Raw genomic sequence first — 17,805 nt, 5'->3', positions numbered from 1 at the left:
ACATCATTCATTGCAGGTGCTGAATTATACCTCTGACATTTGCTTTCAATCCTTACAGTTCGTACTGCATACAATTATCAGTCTTTCTCTTGCTGAGGGCCAGGGGTGATGTGGCTGGGATGTCTGCAGATGGGACAGAGATAGAATTTTTGGTGTCCTCCCTCTGCCTTTTGGGATGCTTCTTCTTCTTCTTCTTCTTCTTCTTTTTTTTTTTTACTGTTTTGGCACTGAATTAAAAACAATATCTCTTCTGCTATTCTCCCCTATTTCATTGCTGTTAAAAAGGGAAAAAGTGCCACTGTAATGGATTTTGGGAGGCTATGTGCAACATTAGCCAATTAGTTATACTTTGGCCGCCTACTGACAAGAGAGGACTTATTGGAAAAGACCCTGATGTTGGGAAAGATTGAAGGCAAAAGGAGAAGGGGACAGCAGAGGATGAGAAAGTTAGATAGTCTCATTGATGAAATGAACATGAATTTGGGCAAACTCTGAAAGACAGTGGAAGACCAGAGGGGAGGGGGGAGCCTGGCATGCTATGGTCCATGGCAGGGGTGTCAAACTGCCGGCCCGTGGGCTGGATGTGTCATCTGGAAGCCGCGCCCACCCCATTGCTGGCAATGGGAAAACCGTCCCAATACGTTGTGCGACCTCACGTGACATCATGAGTTTGACGTCTGGTCCATGGGGTCATGAAAACTCAGACAAATTTAATGACTGAACCACAAACACATGTACCACTAAAACACAGCCCATCTCCACTTGCTGAAACAGTCTGTCTCTTTGCAACTGCCCCAGCTGATCGCTGCTGGTTGTGAGGACTCTACAGATCTGATAAGACTGATGCTTAGTTTTGATGTATGGTGGGCATCACATTTTCAGTCTGCGTTTTACAGAATTTAACTACTATACAAACTTATTTAAATACTGGATTGTTGTTACTCAAGGTGTTGGTTACCACATTTAAAGCGCTCCATGGCATCGGACCTGGGTATCTCCGAGACCGTCTTCTGCCGCAGATTACCTCCCATCGACCGGTACGCTCCCACAGAGCGGGCCTCCTCAGGGTGCCGTCGGCCAAACAGTGTCGGCTGGCGACCCCCAGGGGGAGGGCCTTCTCTGTGGGAGCCCCCACCCTGTGNTGTGTTCCTTTATGTAAGTCCCAAAGAACATCAGTTTCTTCCTCTGTTGGCTAAGATTTCTAATGTTAAGCAGACAAACACATTTTCTTTCACTGATAAATGCAAGTACCAAACCTTATTAAGTCACCCAGCTTGCAGCTGCTGCAAAGAAGAAAAATCGAGTTAATTTTGTTAAATCAAATGCAGTATGTTGTTATGGTGACCATTTACAAATTGGGGTCATCTTGGCAACACATGCTTTCTGGAGTACATCTGCTGCTGTGTTTATTGGTTTAGTGTTCTTTTATTTTAAATAATAACATCAACAAGTATAAGCAACAATGGAACTCTAGCATGTCTACTTAAACTGCAGCCAAGGAGCTGGATATTTTACATGCATATTCAGGAACCTCACCTGTTGGTTTCAGTGGGATGATTCCTGATTTTGATATAGAGTTCTAATTGTATGAATGCAACTAGCATACACAACTTTTAAAAATGCAAACAGCTGGGGGAGATCTGAGCAATAGCTATACCAGGGGTCTTCAAACTTGGTTCTTTTATGACTTGTGGACTTCAACTCCCGGAATTCCTCAGCCAGCATGCCTGGCTGAGGAATTCTGGGAGCTGAAGTCCACAAGTCATAAAAGGGCCAAGTTTGAAGAACCCTGAACTATACTGTTGAAGTTCAAGAAGAAGTTAATGGTTGCTTGTTACCCTTCCAGAAAAAAACCTCCCTTCCCATCTTGCTACTGGTTTTAGTCACCCCAAGCATTCGTACTGGTGTTTGAACACCTTAGAACTGGGGTCCCCAACCCCTGGGCTGCAGCCCACTATCAGGCCATGGTCCGTTTGGAACCATGCCATGAAGCAATGGGTGAGCATGCGCACATGTGCACAGCTCTACTTATACGAGCAGTGCACAAACATGCGTGTGCGCAAAGCTACATTTGCGTGAGTGGTGGGCGCACGTGCCTGCCGCTCACGCAAATGGATCTGCACGTGTGTGCTCATCTGCCGCTCATGCAGAAACATCCTCTCTCCCTCCCCTGGCGGTTTGCAAAGCCAGAAAGGTTGGGGATCGGTGCTTTGGAAAAATTGTTGTAAAATCTGATTTTGAGTCTGTTTTGATTTGTCTCATTTGGATCATGCCTTCAAGTTTGAAGGTGCACCTATTCATCTTTGTCCCCAAAGCAAGAAATTACATGAGTTGGATTCCCACACTGTCCTATGCCTCAAAAGTTACTTTTGTAGGAATGAAACTTCAGTTAAATGTCAGACTCTCTTGGCTGAAATGTTGACTGAATTTTTTTAGATACTTGATATTGCCTGGCTAATTACAGGTAGTCCTTGACTTACGACTGTAATTACAGTCGTAAGTCATTGCGGTCACAAATCAGGACATCCATGTGACCAGAAGTACATTTCTGTCTTTCTTCACAGCTGCCATTATATGAATGTCATTAAACCGGTCATTAAGCAAACCTGTTCATCTGAATGGGTGTTTTTTGTCAGAAACTGGCAAAAAACATCATGGATGGTGGTCAAAAATGACTGGTTGTTAGAGGACTATCTTTAACAATAAAGACACATCTAACAAAATGGATGTGTAATTTCTTCAAATAACATATGCATTTTAACCCCAGAGCTTCTGTCCTTTTCACCAATTTACAGAGCTTTTCTTTGCAACTTTGTGCAAGATAGCTAGCAGTTCATCACTGATATTTTTGGCATACTGCCCTGGGAACTAGCTGCCAACCCATCTCCCACAGAAAGAGTAGAGAACAAGGTCTTATGTACAATTCCACTCTTTAATTTCTATTGACCTCCATATCACTGTGGTTGAGCTTGCACGGATGTGAGAATGGTCTTCTGCACCGACTGGGACTATGGTTTCTTGAGGTCCTGGGTCGTGCAGAGAGATGTCCTTGTGTCCAAGCAAATGTGAGTATACTTCCTTCAGGAGAGGAAATTTCCAACAGAATTCAGTGAAAGTCAGGAAGAGAAAGAATTGGGGATTCTCTGTGCAGTTATTTCACAAGTGTCACATGTCCAGCTGAATGCCTGAAGAAGACTAAGAACTCTGCCTTTTTGACAGCGTAAAGTAGGAGAACTGGGAATGATAGTAATTGAATGTGTTTCTCTCTTTGTTGTCATTTCAGAAAGGTGAGTGGTAACATCTTCCAAGGTCTCTGAACATCAAAGTGGAAGAGCAGGAAGACAAAAGAGAGAATTGCATGCACATGCTCACACAGAAAAAGCTGTGGTCTGCTGTGTGTGTGTGTGGGGGGGGTTTCTCCCCAAGCCAAGGAAGGACACAGAGAGGGATGGTTGCAAGATGAACATAGGAGTCTCAAGTTTACAAAGGTTTGCATGAGAAAAGAACAGGAGGCACTTCCTGGGTTGCTTCTTGTCTTTGAAGACTTGCCGCAGTCAACGGCACTGCGATGGCTCGGTTTAAAGCTTCAACACAATTCACAAGGAAAATATTTGAACTGCAACTTTTGGACAGTTTTCCTGCTTTGAAGTAGTTTGTCATGCTTTACCAGTGTGAACTCTGTTGACCCACATCCCCACCCCCCCTGTCCCTCTATTACTTCAGGATTTTTTTCCCCTGAATCAAATAGCAACTTGGGACACTTTGAAATCTTGAATCTACAGTGGCTCTTAGCAGCTCTGGCTTCATCTCCAATGCAAGCAAAGCAGGAACGCCACAGGGGAGACCTCCCTTTGCTGTAAATGAAGCCTGGTGACAGTTTCCTGAAATAGCATTTCCAGCTCCCCCTCTGCTCCCCCTTTCAAAGGCCATGGATCCTGAACAAAGCAAGAGGAGCACAAAAAAGGGGGATGAGGTTCCAAGAAAGAGGCTCGTGAAAGGAGAAGCTTTTCAAAGCAGTATCTCCTCCATGACTCCGTATCCAAGCAGCTCTGCTCTGCTACCAGGCTCTCCCCTCCAAGATGTTGCATCCCAGCAATGTTTTTCAAGGGAGGAGGCTCAGGAGAAGACAGGACAAGCTCAACCCAAGCATTCCTCTTTTGAGCATCCATCGCACATGGCCCAACTTCAACAGCACTCGTTGTCACCAGCATACAGGACTCCCCGAAAGCAAGAAGGCCCTACCTGGCAGCTTGTTGATCCAGCAAGATCAATTCCCTCTGGCTCATTTCCTTCTTCTGGGCTCCCTTCCAGTCACGGTCAGATCTTACCATCCTGCTCCTCTGTTTCTACTGAAGAAGACAAACCCCCTGTTCAAAAGGTCTACATCCCTCGTACCTTGCAGGTTTCTTTGAAACCATCTGAAGAAGGACACAAGAAGGAAAAGAAGCCACAGAAGCCAGGCAAATACATTTGCCAGTACTGTAGCCGGCCTTGTGCCAAACCAAGTGTTCTCCAGAAACACATCCGATCCCACACAGGTGAGAGACCCTATCCATGTGTTCCCTGTGGCTTTTCCTTCAAAACCAAAAGCAATTTGTACAAGCACCGAAAATCTCACGCTCATCGCATCAAAGCTGGGTTATCTTCAGGCACTGCTACAGAGTTGTACCCTTCCAGCTTGGAGGTGGAGAAGATGGGTGGAGAGGAATTTGAAGAGCCTACAGAAGGAGAAAGCACAGATTCTGAAGAGGAAACCAGAAGCACCCCAGGCCATTTGTTGGAACTATCCACCAGGCGAAAGCAAACTATGTTGTATGGGGCAGGAAGTCAAGGTTCAAGCCAAGAAAGCACCTCCTTTCTCCATTCTAGCATGTCTCAATCCCTTGATGACAGCAGTGCTTTTGTAGAGCCATCCTCAGACCTTGCCCAGAGTCATAAATCAGAAGAAACGCACACTATCAAACAAAAGCTTGCACTCCGTCTAAGTGAGAGGAAGAAAGTTATCGAGGAACAGGCTTTCCTTAGTCCTGGCAGTAAAGGAAGCACCGAATCAGGCTACTTCTCAAGATCAGAGAGTGCAGAGCAGCAAATTAGTCCGCCGAATACAAATGCAAAATCATACGCAGAAATCATTTTTGGCAAATGTGGGAGGATAGGCCAGCGGACTGCTATGTTAGCCACAACCACGACTCCAGAATTTCCCCCAGTCTCGTCTGAAGAAAAGCTGAGTACTGTTCCTTTGTCTGTGCCTCGGACACAGGTTATTGAACATATCACCAAGCTGATCACCATCAACGAGGCAGTTGTTGATACGAGTGAAATTGATAGTGTTAAACCAAGAAGGAGTTCTTTGTCTAGACGGAGCAGTATCGAATCTCCAAAGCCTGGCTCTTTCAGAGAATCATTTCAGCTAGACATCAAACCTGGTTCCGGTAGCCAACCAGATCCATCAAAGTCGTTGACATCTCATATTGAAAAAATGAAGCCTGAATCATCCTTGTTATCGTTCCAGCAATCCCACAGTGCCACGGAGACAGTGCCTCTTCTAAGAAGCCACTCTATGCCTTCAGCTGTATGCACTATGAGTTCTTCTCACTCCTTTAGAGGTAGTTATTCTTTCGATGATCACATTGCTGAATCGGAGATCTTAAGCCGCAGTCAGATGTCTTCCCATCCCCGGATGCTAAAACGGCAGCCAGCTATTGAGCTACCATTGGGAATGGAGTACAGCTCAGAAGAGGTTGGCGCAGCAGGCAAGGAAAGCTTCTCCAGACCTCCAGAAGAACAAGAGACCAAGGAGAGTGAGTTGACCAAGAAGTCAAGGAAGGGCACCAAAACAAAAGGATTTATGTATGAGTGCAATATCTGTGGTGCTCGATACAAGAAACGAGATAATTATGAAGCCCACAAAAAGTACTATTGTTCAGAACTTCAGATCTCCAAACCTCACTCTTCCAGTTCATATACTTTATCTGAAATGGAGAAAGGTTTGATGGAATCTGATCCAGGGCCACAAGTGATGCATTATAAGTTGGGAACTAGCTTAGAACTGACTCCACTGAGGAAGAGGCGAAAAGAAAAGAGTCTTGGTGATGATGAAGATCCACCAGCTTTTGAGTTAACTGAAGCATCCTTTTCTAGAAGTGGACCAGTCACTCAGTTTATGGGGTTGAAATCCAGTGATGTGGCCTTGAACCTCACTTCCAAGTCTGTGAAGCCAGCAATGGATCCCGCTCAACCTGTGCCTCTTTCCGAGGTTAGTATAAGTTTTCATCCTAGAACTGCAAATCCCCTATTTACTCCAGAGGGCAAAGAGAGGAGAACAACCTCAAAGGAAATCTCTGTCATCCAACATACAAGTTCTTTTGAGAAGTCAGATTCCATAGAACAGCAGAGTAGTTTAGAAGGAGAGGAAAAGCTGCTCTTGTCTTATGCCTCCCAACCAGAAGTCCAACATGGCCGACCAACTCACTCCCTTCAGCCAAAGCTTGTGCGTCAACCTAATATTCAAGTCCCTGAGATTCTGGTCACTGAAGAACCTGATAGGCCAGAAATGGAACCGGAGCCTCCACCGAAAGAGCCAGAAAAGTTGGAGAAATTTCAGTGGCCACAGAGAAGCCAGTCTCTCTCCCAACTTCCTGCAGAGAAGCTACCACCCAAAAAGAAGAGGCTACGGCTAGCAGAAATGGCCCAGTCTTCTGGAGAATCCAGTTTTGAGTCAATCAGAAGCCCAAGTCAGGAAAGCAGCATCTCCCATACTTCTAGTCACTCGGCTTCTTTTGAGAGAGAGGAAACTGTTTCTCAGTCCTCTGAATTTCATGGTAAACCTCTTGGCCTTGGCCTCGGCTCCCACATGTTAACAGTACCAAGTTCCCATCTCCACCACCATCACCACCATTCCCGAGAAATGAGGAGGTCTGCTTCTGAACAGACACCCAATGTCTCACATTCCTCTCCAATGTCGGAGATCCGCAGCAAGTCCTTTGACTATGGGAGCTTGTCTTCATCTCCTTCTACATCCCAAATTCCAACAACAACAACAGCAGCTCCACAGGAGAGGAGAAAGTGCTTTTTGGTTCGGCAGGCATCTCTCACCAGGCATCCAGAGCATGAGCCAGACTCTGCCTCCAAAGGAACAGCTGAGACTGAGGAATCCGTGCAACCTTCAACTCAGTCTCCTGCTGCAAGCTTGCCATATCAACAACTGCCTTCCTCCTCTTCCTCCTCCTCCTCTTTCTCTTCTCACAGAGGGTACCCAGCTGACAAGGATCAGCCAAAAGACTGTTCTGAGTCCTTGTGCACATATCCCTACGCTGAAGCTCTGCAAGTGGTCCATCCACCTGTCCCTCATTTAACCCTCCATGAAAAGCAGTACATGGGCCCACAAATTTCTCTCTTACCATTCCAGCACCTTTTGCCACCATTGGGACATTCAGTTGAGCTTTTCTCCTCTCAGACCATGGCAGACATATTCTCCAGTCAGTATTCCATCCCTCAGGTCCCTCATTCCTTATTTCAAAGCGCAGCACTTCCTCTTCAAGAAGCGTTGCTGCATCAGGGCCAGTTACACATTGCCCCTCCGCTGCTGTCACACCCGGCTGATATCATAATCAGGCAGAGCCCATCAATCTTGCCCTTCCATTATCCAGGATCCTCACCACTCCCTTCTGCATTGTTTCTGCCTCTTCAGTCACAGCTTGCTCTCCAGCTGCCAAGTGACATTGGTGCCCACTTGCCCCATCTGAAATCCAGCCTCTCTCCTGAAATTGGAAGCCGTACCTTCTCCCCATCTATAGATTATGGCTCTGAGAGCCGACTGCATATTTTAGCTCGGCCCAGTAGCCCCTCTGCATCCATCTCCATTTCTCAGTTGGTGGTACCTGCCTGTTCAGAGCCTGTGGTATCTCTAGTTGTCCCAGTTCGCATTCAGGCTAACATGCCATCCTACGGAAGTGCAATGTACACCACTCTTTCCCAGATCCTAGTCACTCAGTCCCATTGCAGCGCCTCTTCAATCCTACTGCCAAAATTTGAGGACTATCAGACCAAGGGTACTCTGGTCTGCACTGCTAATGTTCACAGTGTTGGTCTTGATTTGGCTCAAATGATCACAGAGGAGCAGAAGACCCTGATCCACAATCCGTACCTGCGGCTGCCATTGTCTCTGTCGGAAAGGAAAGGCTATTTTCCCCTGGGCCCCATGTCTGAAAGCGTCTTGGATCTCGAAGAGAGCCCATCAAATGCTGGAGGAAGCAAGCGGATGCTTTCTCCAGCTGGGAGCTTGGAGCTCACCATGGAAACCCAGCAGCAGAAACGGGTGAAGGAAGAAGAGTTCTCTGAGACAGAAGAGAAGCTGGAAATAGTGATGACATCCAATACAATGGAGGAAGGGAAAAAACGTGATCAAACAGCAGCCAAGGCAGAAACACTCCCAGATATATTGTCTGAACAGTCAGAATCCCCCAAAGGCCAGGCTGCCTTAAACCTGGTCTTGCCACAGTCTGAGGCCTCTAGCTTTGACGTTCAAAAAGAATGTAAGCAGCCAGTGAGAAAGAAGCCTGAAAGCAACCACGCTCCTGAGAAAGTGAAGAAGGAGGATTTGAAAGAATCGGCAGAAGCCTTGGTGGCAAATCCTCTGAGCTCAGCATGTTCTTCAGCAGCTGCTCAAAGCTCCAAGAAGTCTCAGGACAGTACAGATGTTAAGAAGGTACTTCCGTTCCCCAGTCTCCACACAACTACTAATGTCAGTTGGTGCTATTTAAATTACACAAAACCAAATCACATTCAGCAAGTTGACCACAGTTCCTCCGTGTATGCCAGCTGGTGCATTAGCCTGTATAATCCCAACCTCCCCGGTGTATCTACTAAAGCTGCCCTGTCACTCCTACGCTCCAAGCAAAAGGTGAGCAAAGAAACCTACACCATGGCTACTGCTCCACGTCCAGAGACAGGGAGGCTTGTACCCTCAAGTTCCAGGAACCCCAAAATGTCAGAGGTAAGGAAAATCACTTTTTCCTTTGGCCCTCATCTGTTTGTTTAAGAATTGGACAGCATTGCTGCCAGGCTTCAAAGAACTGGCTCAACATGTTATTCAGATGAATTGGGTCACAACTACCTAGAACTGGCTCCCCAAAGCAGTGCTGGCTGGATGTTTTGGAGGTTCTCAGCCCAACGTATTTGGAAGACGCCAGGTTGGAGAAAGTTGCTCTAGAACCCCCAACTCTGTTGCTTAAAATAAACTGCTGTCAAACTAGCTAAAGACAACACACCTGGGTGTATTGGGTTCTCCAACAGAGTTGCTTTCTTCTGTCATTCCCCAGTCTGGTGTCTTTGAATATGTTGGAGCTGCAACTTTCAGAATTACCAATGATTAGGAAATATCACAGGAGTAAAGCCAGTACTTTTGAAAGGTTCTGCTTTGGAGAAGGTCAGCCTGATCCATTTTATAGCCTTATAATGTGCGGTCAGCCCAAGGAATGGGCTGTGGATGCACTTCTTTGTTGGCTTTGCTGCCCAGATCAAATTGTAGAATCAATCCTTGCCATGAAAATTGTATTAAATGCCTTGCTTCCTAGTGAGCACCCCAGTGCTGAGTCATTTGTACACTGTCTATTCCCAACACTGTGAGTGACTAGTGTGTGGAAGCTTCCTCTTTGTAAGTTGCTAGATTTCAGCTAACAACTTACTCATTTCAGATTTCAGCTAGGGAGCTTTACTATTCCGCACAACAAAACAGATAGAAATAGGCAAGATAACGTATCTCCCAGTTCAGAGAAAACTGAATGCAGCTGCTCCTGAAGTCAGTTCAATGCATTTATGGCAATCACCAGGGCCAATTTGTTGTGGCCAACTCGCCACAGCCAACTTGCTGGATCACCTGGCTGCAGCCAACTTGCCAAAGGGCAGCTAGCCATGGCCAACTTGCCGCAGGACAAAAGTTACACTAATATCAGAGAAAGGGTGGAATAGAATCATTATAGGATGCAAAAGGAGGGACTAAATGAAATACGAATGACAAAGATTAAAATAATTTTTATTTATTTAAAATAATTAAATGGAATGGTGAGTTGGTGATGGTGAGTTGGCCACAGCGAGTTGGCTGTGGTGAGTTGGCTTGCAAATAGTTGTTAATAGAAGTCATAGAAGGCTTCCTAAATCTGGCGCCCCAGGTAAATGGCAACTTATGCAAGATGAGTATGGACACTTTTCAGAAACCTTTTGCTGTTCTTGGGCGGTATGTAAAATCAATTACATGTTTTACGGTAGCAATGAAATCGATTCCATGCCAGACAGATCATTGATTGAAAGTACCTCGGAGTGGTTGAGGGCTCCACTAAAAAGTGAAATCATGCAAAGAACAATGAACAAAGAAGACTGGTTTTAGGGAGAGTTGAGCCCTGAAATTAGTAATGTCTGATCAAACTTGGAAATTATTATAGTTTGGTTGTTTGGGCCAGGGAGATTCACTACATTTGTCTGGAATGTGGCAATCTTTGGCGATGAGCCTTGGAAGGCTGCTCAATTAAAATGACTGTTACAGTGGTTTCTGTCAAGAGAAGTAGAAGTAAAAAGTATAATGCTTTGTGTTATTTTATGCATACAACTCTTAGTAATCCTTAGAGAAGAGAATTTTAATGTTTTAATATTTTCATTGAACGTCTCATCACAGGAGCTTGATGGGATTTTATGGTCTTAAAATGCTTTGAGGCATGATGAGGGAGTCTGGATCCAAGACTGTGTGTTGCTTAGCAGAGGCTGACATAGCATAGGAGTAAATGTAACATCTTACAGAGTTATATAAAAATCATAGCGTTTCGTGTTTATCCTGGAGAAAAGCTTTGCTGTTTGGGCTGAAGACAACATGAAGCAGTCAGCCATGAGATGAAAAGAAGGCTGAATACTCAGAAACACCTGCAGGGTCAAAGAGGGTGTTTTTTTGGCATAATGTTGGGGTGATTGTCAAGTCAGACTGTTTAACTTGAAAGCAGACTAAAAAAAAAAAAATATTAGATGAAAACCAGATTCATGTTTTGGGAAATGGTTCCAGTCATATAACCTCTTTCCTCTGTCCTGTTAAAACAATTATCTAACTGACTGCAGAGATTCCTTGGCACCGATTACGCGTTTGTTCTTCTTTAACTTCTCACTGGCTGGTTAGATGATAATGGATGGAATAGAGCAGGAGTCTTCAAACTTGGCCCTTTTATGACTTGTGGACTTCAACTCCCAGAATTCCTCAGCCAGCATGCCTGGCTGAGGAATTCTGGGAGTTGAAGTCCACAAGTCATAAAAAGGCCAAGTTTGAAGACCCCTGGAATAGAGCATCATACCAGACTTTTGGTAGCACAATAGGACTTTGTGCTCCCCTGTGCCCTCCTCACTCAACCCGCTTCTCATTCCCAGCAGAACTCCAAAACCCATTCTGGTGACCGAGGGATCCTCTGGAGTAGATTTTAAGGGGCCATGGAAGGAAAGAGAGAAAAGCTTGCTCCTTTATTCCCACAGAGAAATTATATCCAATAAAAAACATATAACTGGGTTCCGTCCATTCTTATGAGTTGGAGTATGCTACTGCTGAGGATTTAGCCCCGAATCCATAGATTAATTCCAGGAATGTTGTTCTTGAGATTTCAAATTACTTTTATATGTGGCTGACCTTTCTTGGCAAAACATAAATAATTGTCCTGTCCCATTTAGTAATACTAAACTTTTCCTTTTAATTATTTATTTTATTTTAGTATTGGTATTTCCATGCTCCAGAATGGATCACCCAAAACCTTTAGCAGAGAACGACATCCTGTGTCCCTTTAGAACAGGGGTGGGTAACCATGGCCCTTTTATGACTTGCGAACTTCAATTCCCTGAATTCCTGAGCCAGCCATTTTTGGGAATTGAAGTCCACAAGTCATAAAAGGGCCATGGTTACCCACCCCTGCTTTAGAAATTGAAACAACTGACAGCAGCCCACGTTTAAGATAACCAATGATTGGAACCCTTGGAGTACAACTCAAAGTGCAGTTAAGGTACAACCTATTCTCTACTCATTGCACTTAGTTTCACCGAAATATACTTAAAGCTCCCTTACACAGAAAGGGCACCAAATTTGATTTTAGTGCAGCCCATGCCAGAAATAGCTGCCCACTCTTTATTTCACAGGAAGAGATTGAAGCAAGGTGTTTGTGATAAGTGACCATCCTTCTTTCTCCTCTTTCTCCTTTTTTTTCTTTTTTTAAAAAACAATAATAAATTGCTTTGGTTTTTTGGGGAGATAGGTCCATCTGCCCTCACGCCTTCCCAGTGAAGGCCAGAAAGATGCAATGCAAACCAGTAAGGAAAGGGATAAAAGAGGAAAAACTGAAGATGACATTCATGTAACCAAGCGAGGAGAACCAACCAGGATCAAGATCTTTGAAGGAGGGTGAGTATTTGTGTTGTTCTCATATTCCATAGTGTCTGATGGGAGGGGAAGCTTTGATTCTAAAAACAACTCTTGGAGGAAAATGCAATGGTGTCCCTTATTAGCTCCAGTTAGGCTTAGTTTTTTTACTTTCCTTTCTCTGCCTCTCATCATTGTTATAGTCGTGGGCTCTAGCAACTCATATGCCAGGTAAGTAGCTTCGGGTTTCAAGAATAGTAGACCTGTTTCTCATTTTCTGAATTTTTACCTGTGCAGTAATAGAAGAATTGATTGGGGCTGGATTATCGGACTTTTTCCAGAAGATTTGAGTTGGGTTGTGTTGTTTCAAGTATCTCAGTAGGTTGGATAAGAGTTTGATGCTAAAAGGATAAATCACATGTGCTCATCCTAGTTTCACCTATGGCTGACTGTCCAAAACAATGTATGTACAATCTTGTGCAAATGTTCTGTTGCTTGTTTGTGTATAATGTTGTACATTTAGTCCTCAACTTACGACCACAACTGAGCCCCAAATTTCTTATTAAAAGAGTTTTGCCCCATTTTATGATCTTTCTTGCCAAAGTTAAGTCAGTCACTGCAGTTGTTACATGAGTAACACACTTTAGTGAATCTGGCTTCCCCATTGACTTTGCTCGCCAGATGGTTACAAAAGGGGATCACATGACACTGCCATAAATATGAGTCAGTTGCCAAATGTCCAAATGTTGATCCTGTGGCCATAAAGATACCACAATGCTCTTAAGTGTGAAAAACGGTCATAAGTCACTTTTTTCAGTGCCGTTGTAAGTTTGAATGGTCACTAAACAAACTATTGTAAGTTGAGGATTACGTGTAGTCCAGTTTCTAGCCCTGGCCCTCTTTCCATAGATAAAGACTTTTTTTCTGTGCTTCGATCTGATGCTCTAGATTGGGGTGTTTAATGTTGAAATGGAACCTACTTTAATTTTCATCTTATTTATTTAAATGTTGCAGCCATATAGTTGGAACTATAGAGAGCACGGAGAAGAAAATAACAATAACCTTGACTTCTTGCCAGTTCAGCTAAATTGAAGATCTACCTATTATTTTTCAAACCCAGAAATCTCCCCCAAATGCTTAGAAGAGATGTGAGTTGGGTGATTGTTCAGCCTGTAGAAAACAACCCGTGTAGTTCTAGAATTAGTGCTGCTTTAAGTGACTTGATCCAACTGAGTGCAAACAAAAGACAACGGGACTTCTTTGTTTTTGTTTTTTTTTAAGATATTTCACTTCTCATCTAAGAAACTTCTTCTGTTCTGAACTGAAGATACTTCTTGGATGAGAAATAAAACCTCTTAAAGAAAAAAACAAAGTCCAGTTGTCTTTTGAAAAGCACTTTTGGCACAACCATGACCTGGATGACTGAGAATCTCCATGGACATTGAGTGCAGACATATTTTGTATATGTACATAAACATATGTTTTTGTGTGTGTGTGCATGCCTGTCTGCCTAGACTTTCAGATTTCACCAAATAAGCATTCTGAATATTGTAGATCATTAAGTATCGACTTCTAACAGGTATTTCCTACTTCCTTTTTCTCTCTCATAGGAGGTAATTGTTTTATTTTAACTCCCCCCCCAACCACCAATAATGCCTAATGAATTAGAGTTTTCTATAGGGTAGGATAGAATACAGACCTGCATGAGATTATGATTTCCAGAATGGGTTATCCTTTAATTATAGCTGTAAGGTTCATAGCAGATGAGGGAAGGAAAATATATTCACACATAGGATTTTTTTATTGTTGGGGTTTATTTTTATTTAGTTCTGAATTTCTCTCTCTCTGTGAGTGTGTATATATGTCTGCATTTACTGTTTCCTCTGACAGCTTGATTTCATTCTTTCCCATAAAACCCTAAAGGCTTTACTTTCTGATTTCTTATCCAGATGTGGATTTTTTTACCATTCAGAAAAGATTATTCCAGTGGCTGCATGGTGTTTAACTTGCATACAAAGAGATACCACTGACTGCTCTTGAAAAATTTAATATAGCTCCAGATATTAATACAAGATTATGAACCCAAACTATAATGATGCCATAATAAAGTATTGGTAGTAATTTGCCACCAAAAATGTTCATATCCCCATTTTGGGTTTTTGATCAGACAGAAAATGAGGGAGATATGAAGCATTTTTAATTTGAAAATCTTCAAACTGAAAACATTGAAGTTTGGGATTCTTGGAAGAGAGAAGTTCTAGTCCTTACCAAAGATTAGATCAAATGGAAGGGATTTTTTTTTCTCCTTTTCTTTCTCCACTGTCTGATAGTTCTTATCAGAACCACAACCAGTTTATCCTCTAGTGAATACTGACATCCAAATCTCAGATGCTGAATTAGCAACAACCACAATATCTTCAGGAAATAGTGCAAAACCAGTTTGGTTGACGTAGGGATAAAAGCTCCAAGTTATTCTCAGTGGTAAAGAACTGGGGCTTTCTGGACCTTACTGAATTATAACTCCCAACAGTCACAGCAAGGTTGGCCAGTAGTGAGGAGTCACAGGAATGATAGTTCCCCAATGTCTAGAGCAGTGTTTCTCAACCTCAACAACTTTAAGCTCTATTGACTTCAACTCCCAGAATTCTCCAGCCAGCCAGCCAGAATTCTGAGAGTTGATGTCTGTACATCTTAAAGTTCCCAAGGCTGAGAAATATTGATTAGAGGAACACAGTTTCCCTGCTTTTGAGTTCATATTGAGTGATATTTTTTTTACACCTTCTGCTCTTCTTTATAGAAACCTATTCCCTGTCAGTGGCTGGATTCTTATATTGTGCTAAACCAATTGTATGTTTTTGGTTTACCATGATAATGTAGATCTAGCTATTGTGTTTGTAGTCAAAATGATAGCTTCAGCAGCTACTGTAGCTGATCTAACAATGGTGGTGAAGACAAATGCTATTGTAGCTCAATGTGTTATTCTACTTTATATTATTCTCCAGCAAGCTTGGACCTTTTCTTCCCGTCTGCTTGTGCAGTTTTTAAAAGAGTTCACCTTTGTCCATGAATGCACAGTCTAAACAGTAGAGTTAAGTTTTAACATTGCCAGTGGATGGAGTTTTGTGGTCATTTTAAGACCAAATATAAAATGCAATATCTGTATAAGTTTTCCAAGGTTTATTTGTGTTGCTTTATCAGGAAGGACATATTGATATGATGGGGTTTTTTTAAGTACATAAATATAGGCTGAGCTAAGAAAGCAATAGATTGGTATATATAATTAAACACTCTTCTCTTTTTCTTTTTTTTAAATTTGATTAGGTAGAACTTTCAGTTCCTAATAAAAATAGCCAAATGTGGAACTACAGATATAAAATTAGAAGCTCAAGCTTATTGCTTTATTACCTTTTTTCATTGCTATTGGTGAAAAGTGAGCAGGTTGCCCTTGGCATAAATAAGCAGACAATACAAATCTGCAGGGCACAACACAAACAGAAATGAGCAGAGATTTATGAGCTTTTACCTAAATTGAACCTGTAGATGGCATTTTTAAAAAATGTGATGTTTAAAATAGAAATTCTGTGCAATTGCTTTGTTTTTAAAGTTATATTTTCTGCATAAGAAGATGGGGCAAGATACTACTTCACTCATTTAAATGATATTGAAAAGAGTCTTTGTACATCATAATAAACCAGAATATCCAACAGCTATGGCTTACCATGAATATGTATTCTTCCAGTTGTTCCCATTTTCCACAATCATGCATGTGTACTTTCACATCTAAACAACCTGTTGGATTTCCTTTAGTTTACCCTGATTTAAGAACTAGAATCAGTATTTCTACTACAAAAGCCAATCAAGAATGGTATTTTGTATTTGTTTGAGAGATCAACCAGGGATCCTGGCTTGTCATGGCAAACAGCATAGAGCAGACATGTCAAACTTGCTGTTTTGCCATTGCCGGCAAAGGGGTGGGCACAGCTTCTGTATCACGTGTCCGGCCCGCGGGCTGGCAGTTTGACACCCCTGGCATAGAGGGAAGCATAGAGGTTTGACAAACTAGAGCAGTGGTGCATTGGAATATCTGCAAGACATACCACTTGTCTCCAAGCAAAAACTGGTGGGACCACAAAATAAACTATATAATAGAAAACTAAGCCAAAGTATTCTGGACTTTAGAATTCAATCAGACAAATATCTGCCACAGAACATTCCAGATTTAACAATTGTTGATAAGAAATGACTTGGTAGGTGGATAAAAATGCCAAATCCAGTCTAAATATCTGTGACCAACTAATAATAATATTAAAAGAGTGAATTGAACTCTGAACCCACAGTCTGCGTGAATCTCAAAATCCTGGAAGTAGAGATAAAGCTTAAAAAAAAAACATTGAAGAAGAACTGGGTCTTGGCAAATAGCAAGAAAACAAGTCAGCGTTGCCTATCTTTGATAGTTCCAAATAAATAAAATCAACTTCAGAATGCTCAGCAGTGGACATATAGGCTGGAGACACTTAGAAGTCCACCCATCTGCAGCTTATTGAAGTCAGGAAGCACTGCTGTAATTGTTCTGCTTCTTTGACTCCTCCCTGCTTCTTCCAGGGCCAGTTCATGACTGCTGAGTTAACTTATCCACCGTAGGCAGTAATGTGGCTTGTTAGATTTTTTTTGGACTAGATTTTGTACAACATGATTTATTGCTCATCAGGTATATGAACCTGCTTATTGTGGCTTATCTAACAAACAAGCAAAATTTAGTGTGATGTGCAATTCTTCTGTGTGCATGCCACACACTGTATGGGACAAGAAGGAAGGAATTGCTGATCAGGAACTGGGGTTGTTTGCTTCCTTGGCAGATAATACACTTTACCTTTTAGGGAAGGGCATAAGAAAGGCCTCTCGATTTTCTGTACAGATAGTGAAAAATAAGGATATGTGGAAATAGGTACAATCAGAGTGGGTGATCTGCTTAAAGACAAGCTGGTTTTCTTGTCTTGATTCTTTATTTTCAGTGTTTTATGTTCAAGCTATTATCCAAAGCACCAGAAGGCAGGACAAGAAGTAACGGATGGAAACTAACCAAAGAGTGAGACAGTGAGAACAATTAACCAGTGGAACAACCTGCCTCCAGAAGCTGTGAATGCTCCAACACTGGAAGTTTTTAAGAAGAGACTGGACAGCCATTTGTCTGAAATGGTATAGGGTTTCCTACCTGAGCAGGGGGTTGGAGTAGATGATCTCCAAGGTCCCTTCCAACTTCTTCTTCTTCTTCTTCTTCTTCTTCTTCTTCTTCTTCTTCTTCTTCTTCTTCTTCTTCTTCTTCTTCTTCTTCTTCTTCTTCTTCTTCTTCTTCTTCTTCTTCTTCTTCTTCTTCTTCTTCTTCTTCTTCTTCTTCTTCTTCTTCTTCTTCTTCTTCTTCTTCTTCTTCT

The 17,805-nt window shown here is 42.6% G+C and overlaps 1 protein-coding gene across 1 annotated transcript in view; it reads left to right on the top strand.

Moving 5' to 3' along the window:
- The first annotated feature begins 3,928 nt into the window (after positions 1-3,928).
- HIVEP3 (human immunodeficiency virus type I enhancer binding protein 3) overlaps positions 3,929-17,805 on the top strand; it is a 50,540-nt gene continuing 36,663 nt past the window's right edge. Inside the window, exons 1-2 of the mRNA XM_029285303.1 lie at positions 3,929-8,995; positions 12,273-12,418. Of these exons, the coding sequence (XP_029141136.1) occupies positions 3,929-8,995; positions 12,273-12,418 (5,213 nt within the window). The remainder of the gene's footprint in view (positions 8,996-12,272; positions 12,419-17,805) is intronic.

This window comes from Protobothrops mucrosquamatus, unplaced genomic scaffold (assembly GCF_001527695.2).
Source record: "Protobothrops mucrosquamatus isolate PMUCROS unplaced genomic scaffold, P.Mucros_1.0 scaffold1486, whole genome shotgun sequence".
NCBI classification, from domain to species: domain Eukaryota; kingdom Metazoa; phylum Chordata; class Lepidosauria; order Squamata; family Viperidae; genus Protobothrops; species Protobothrops mucrosquamatus.
The sequence above is the reverse complement of the archived record's forward strand: the minus strand, read 5'-3'. Positions and strand labels throughout refer to the sequence as shown.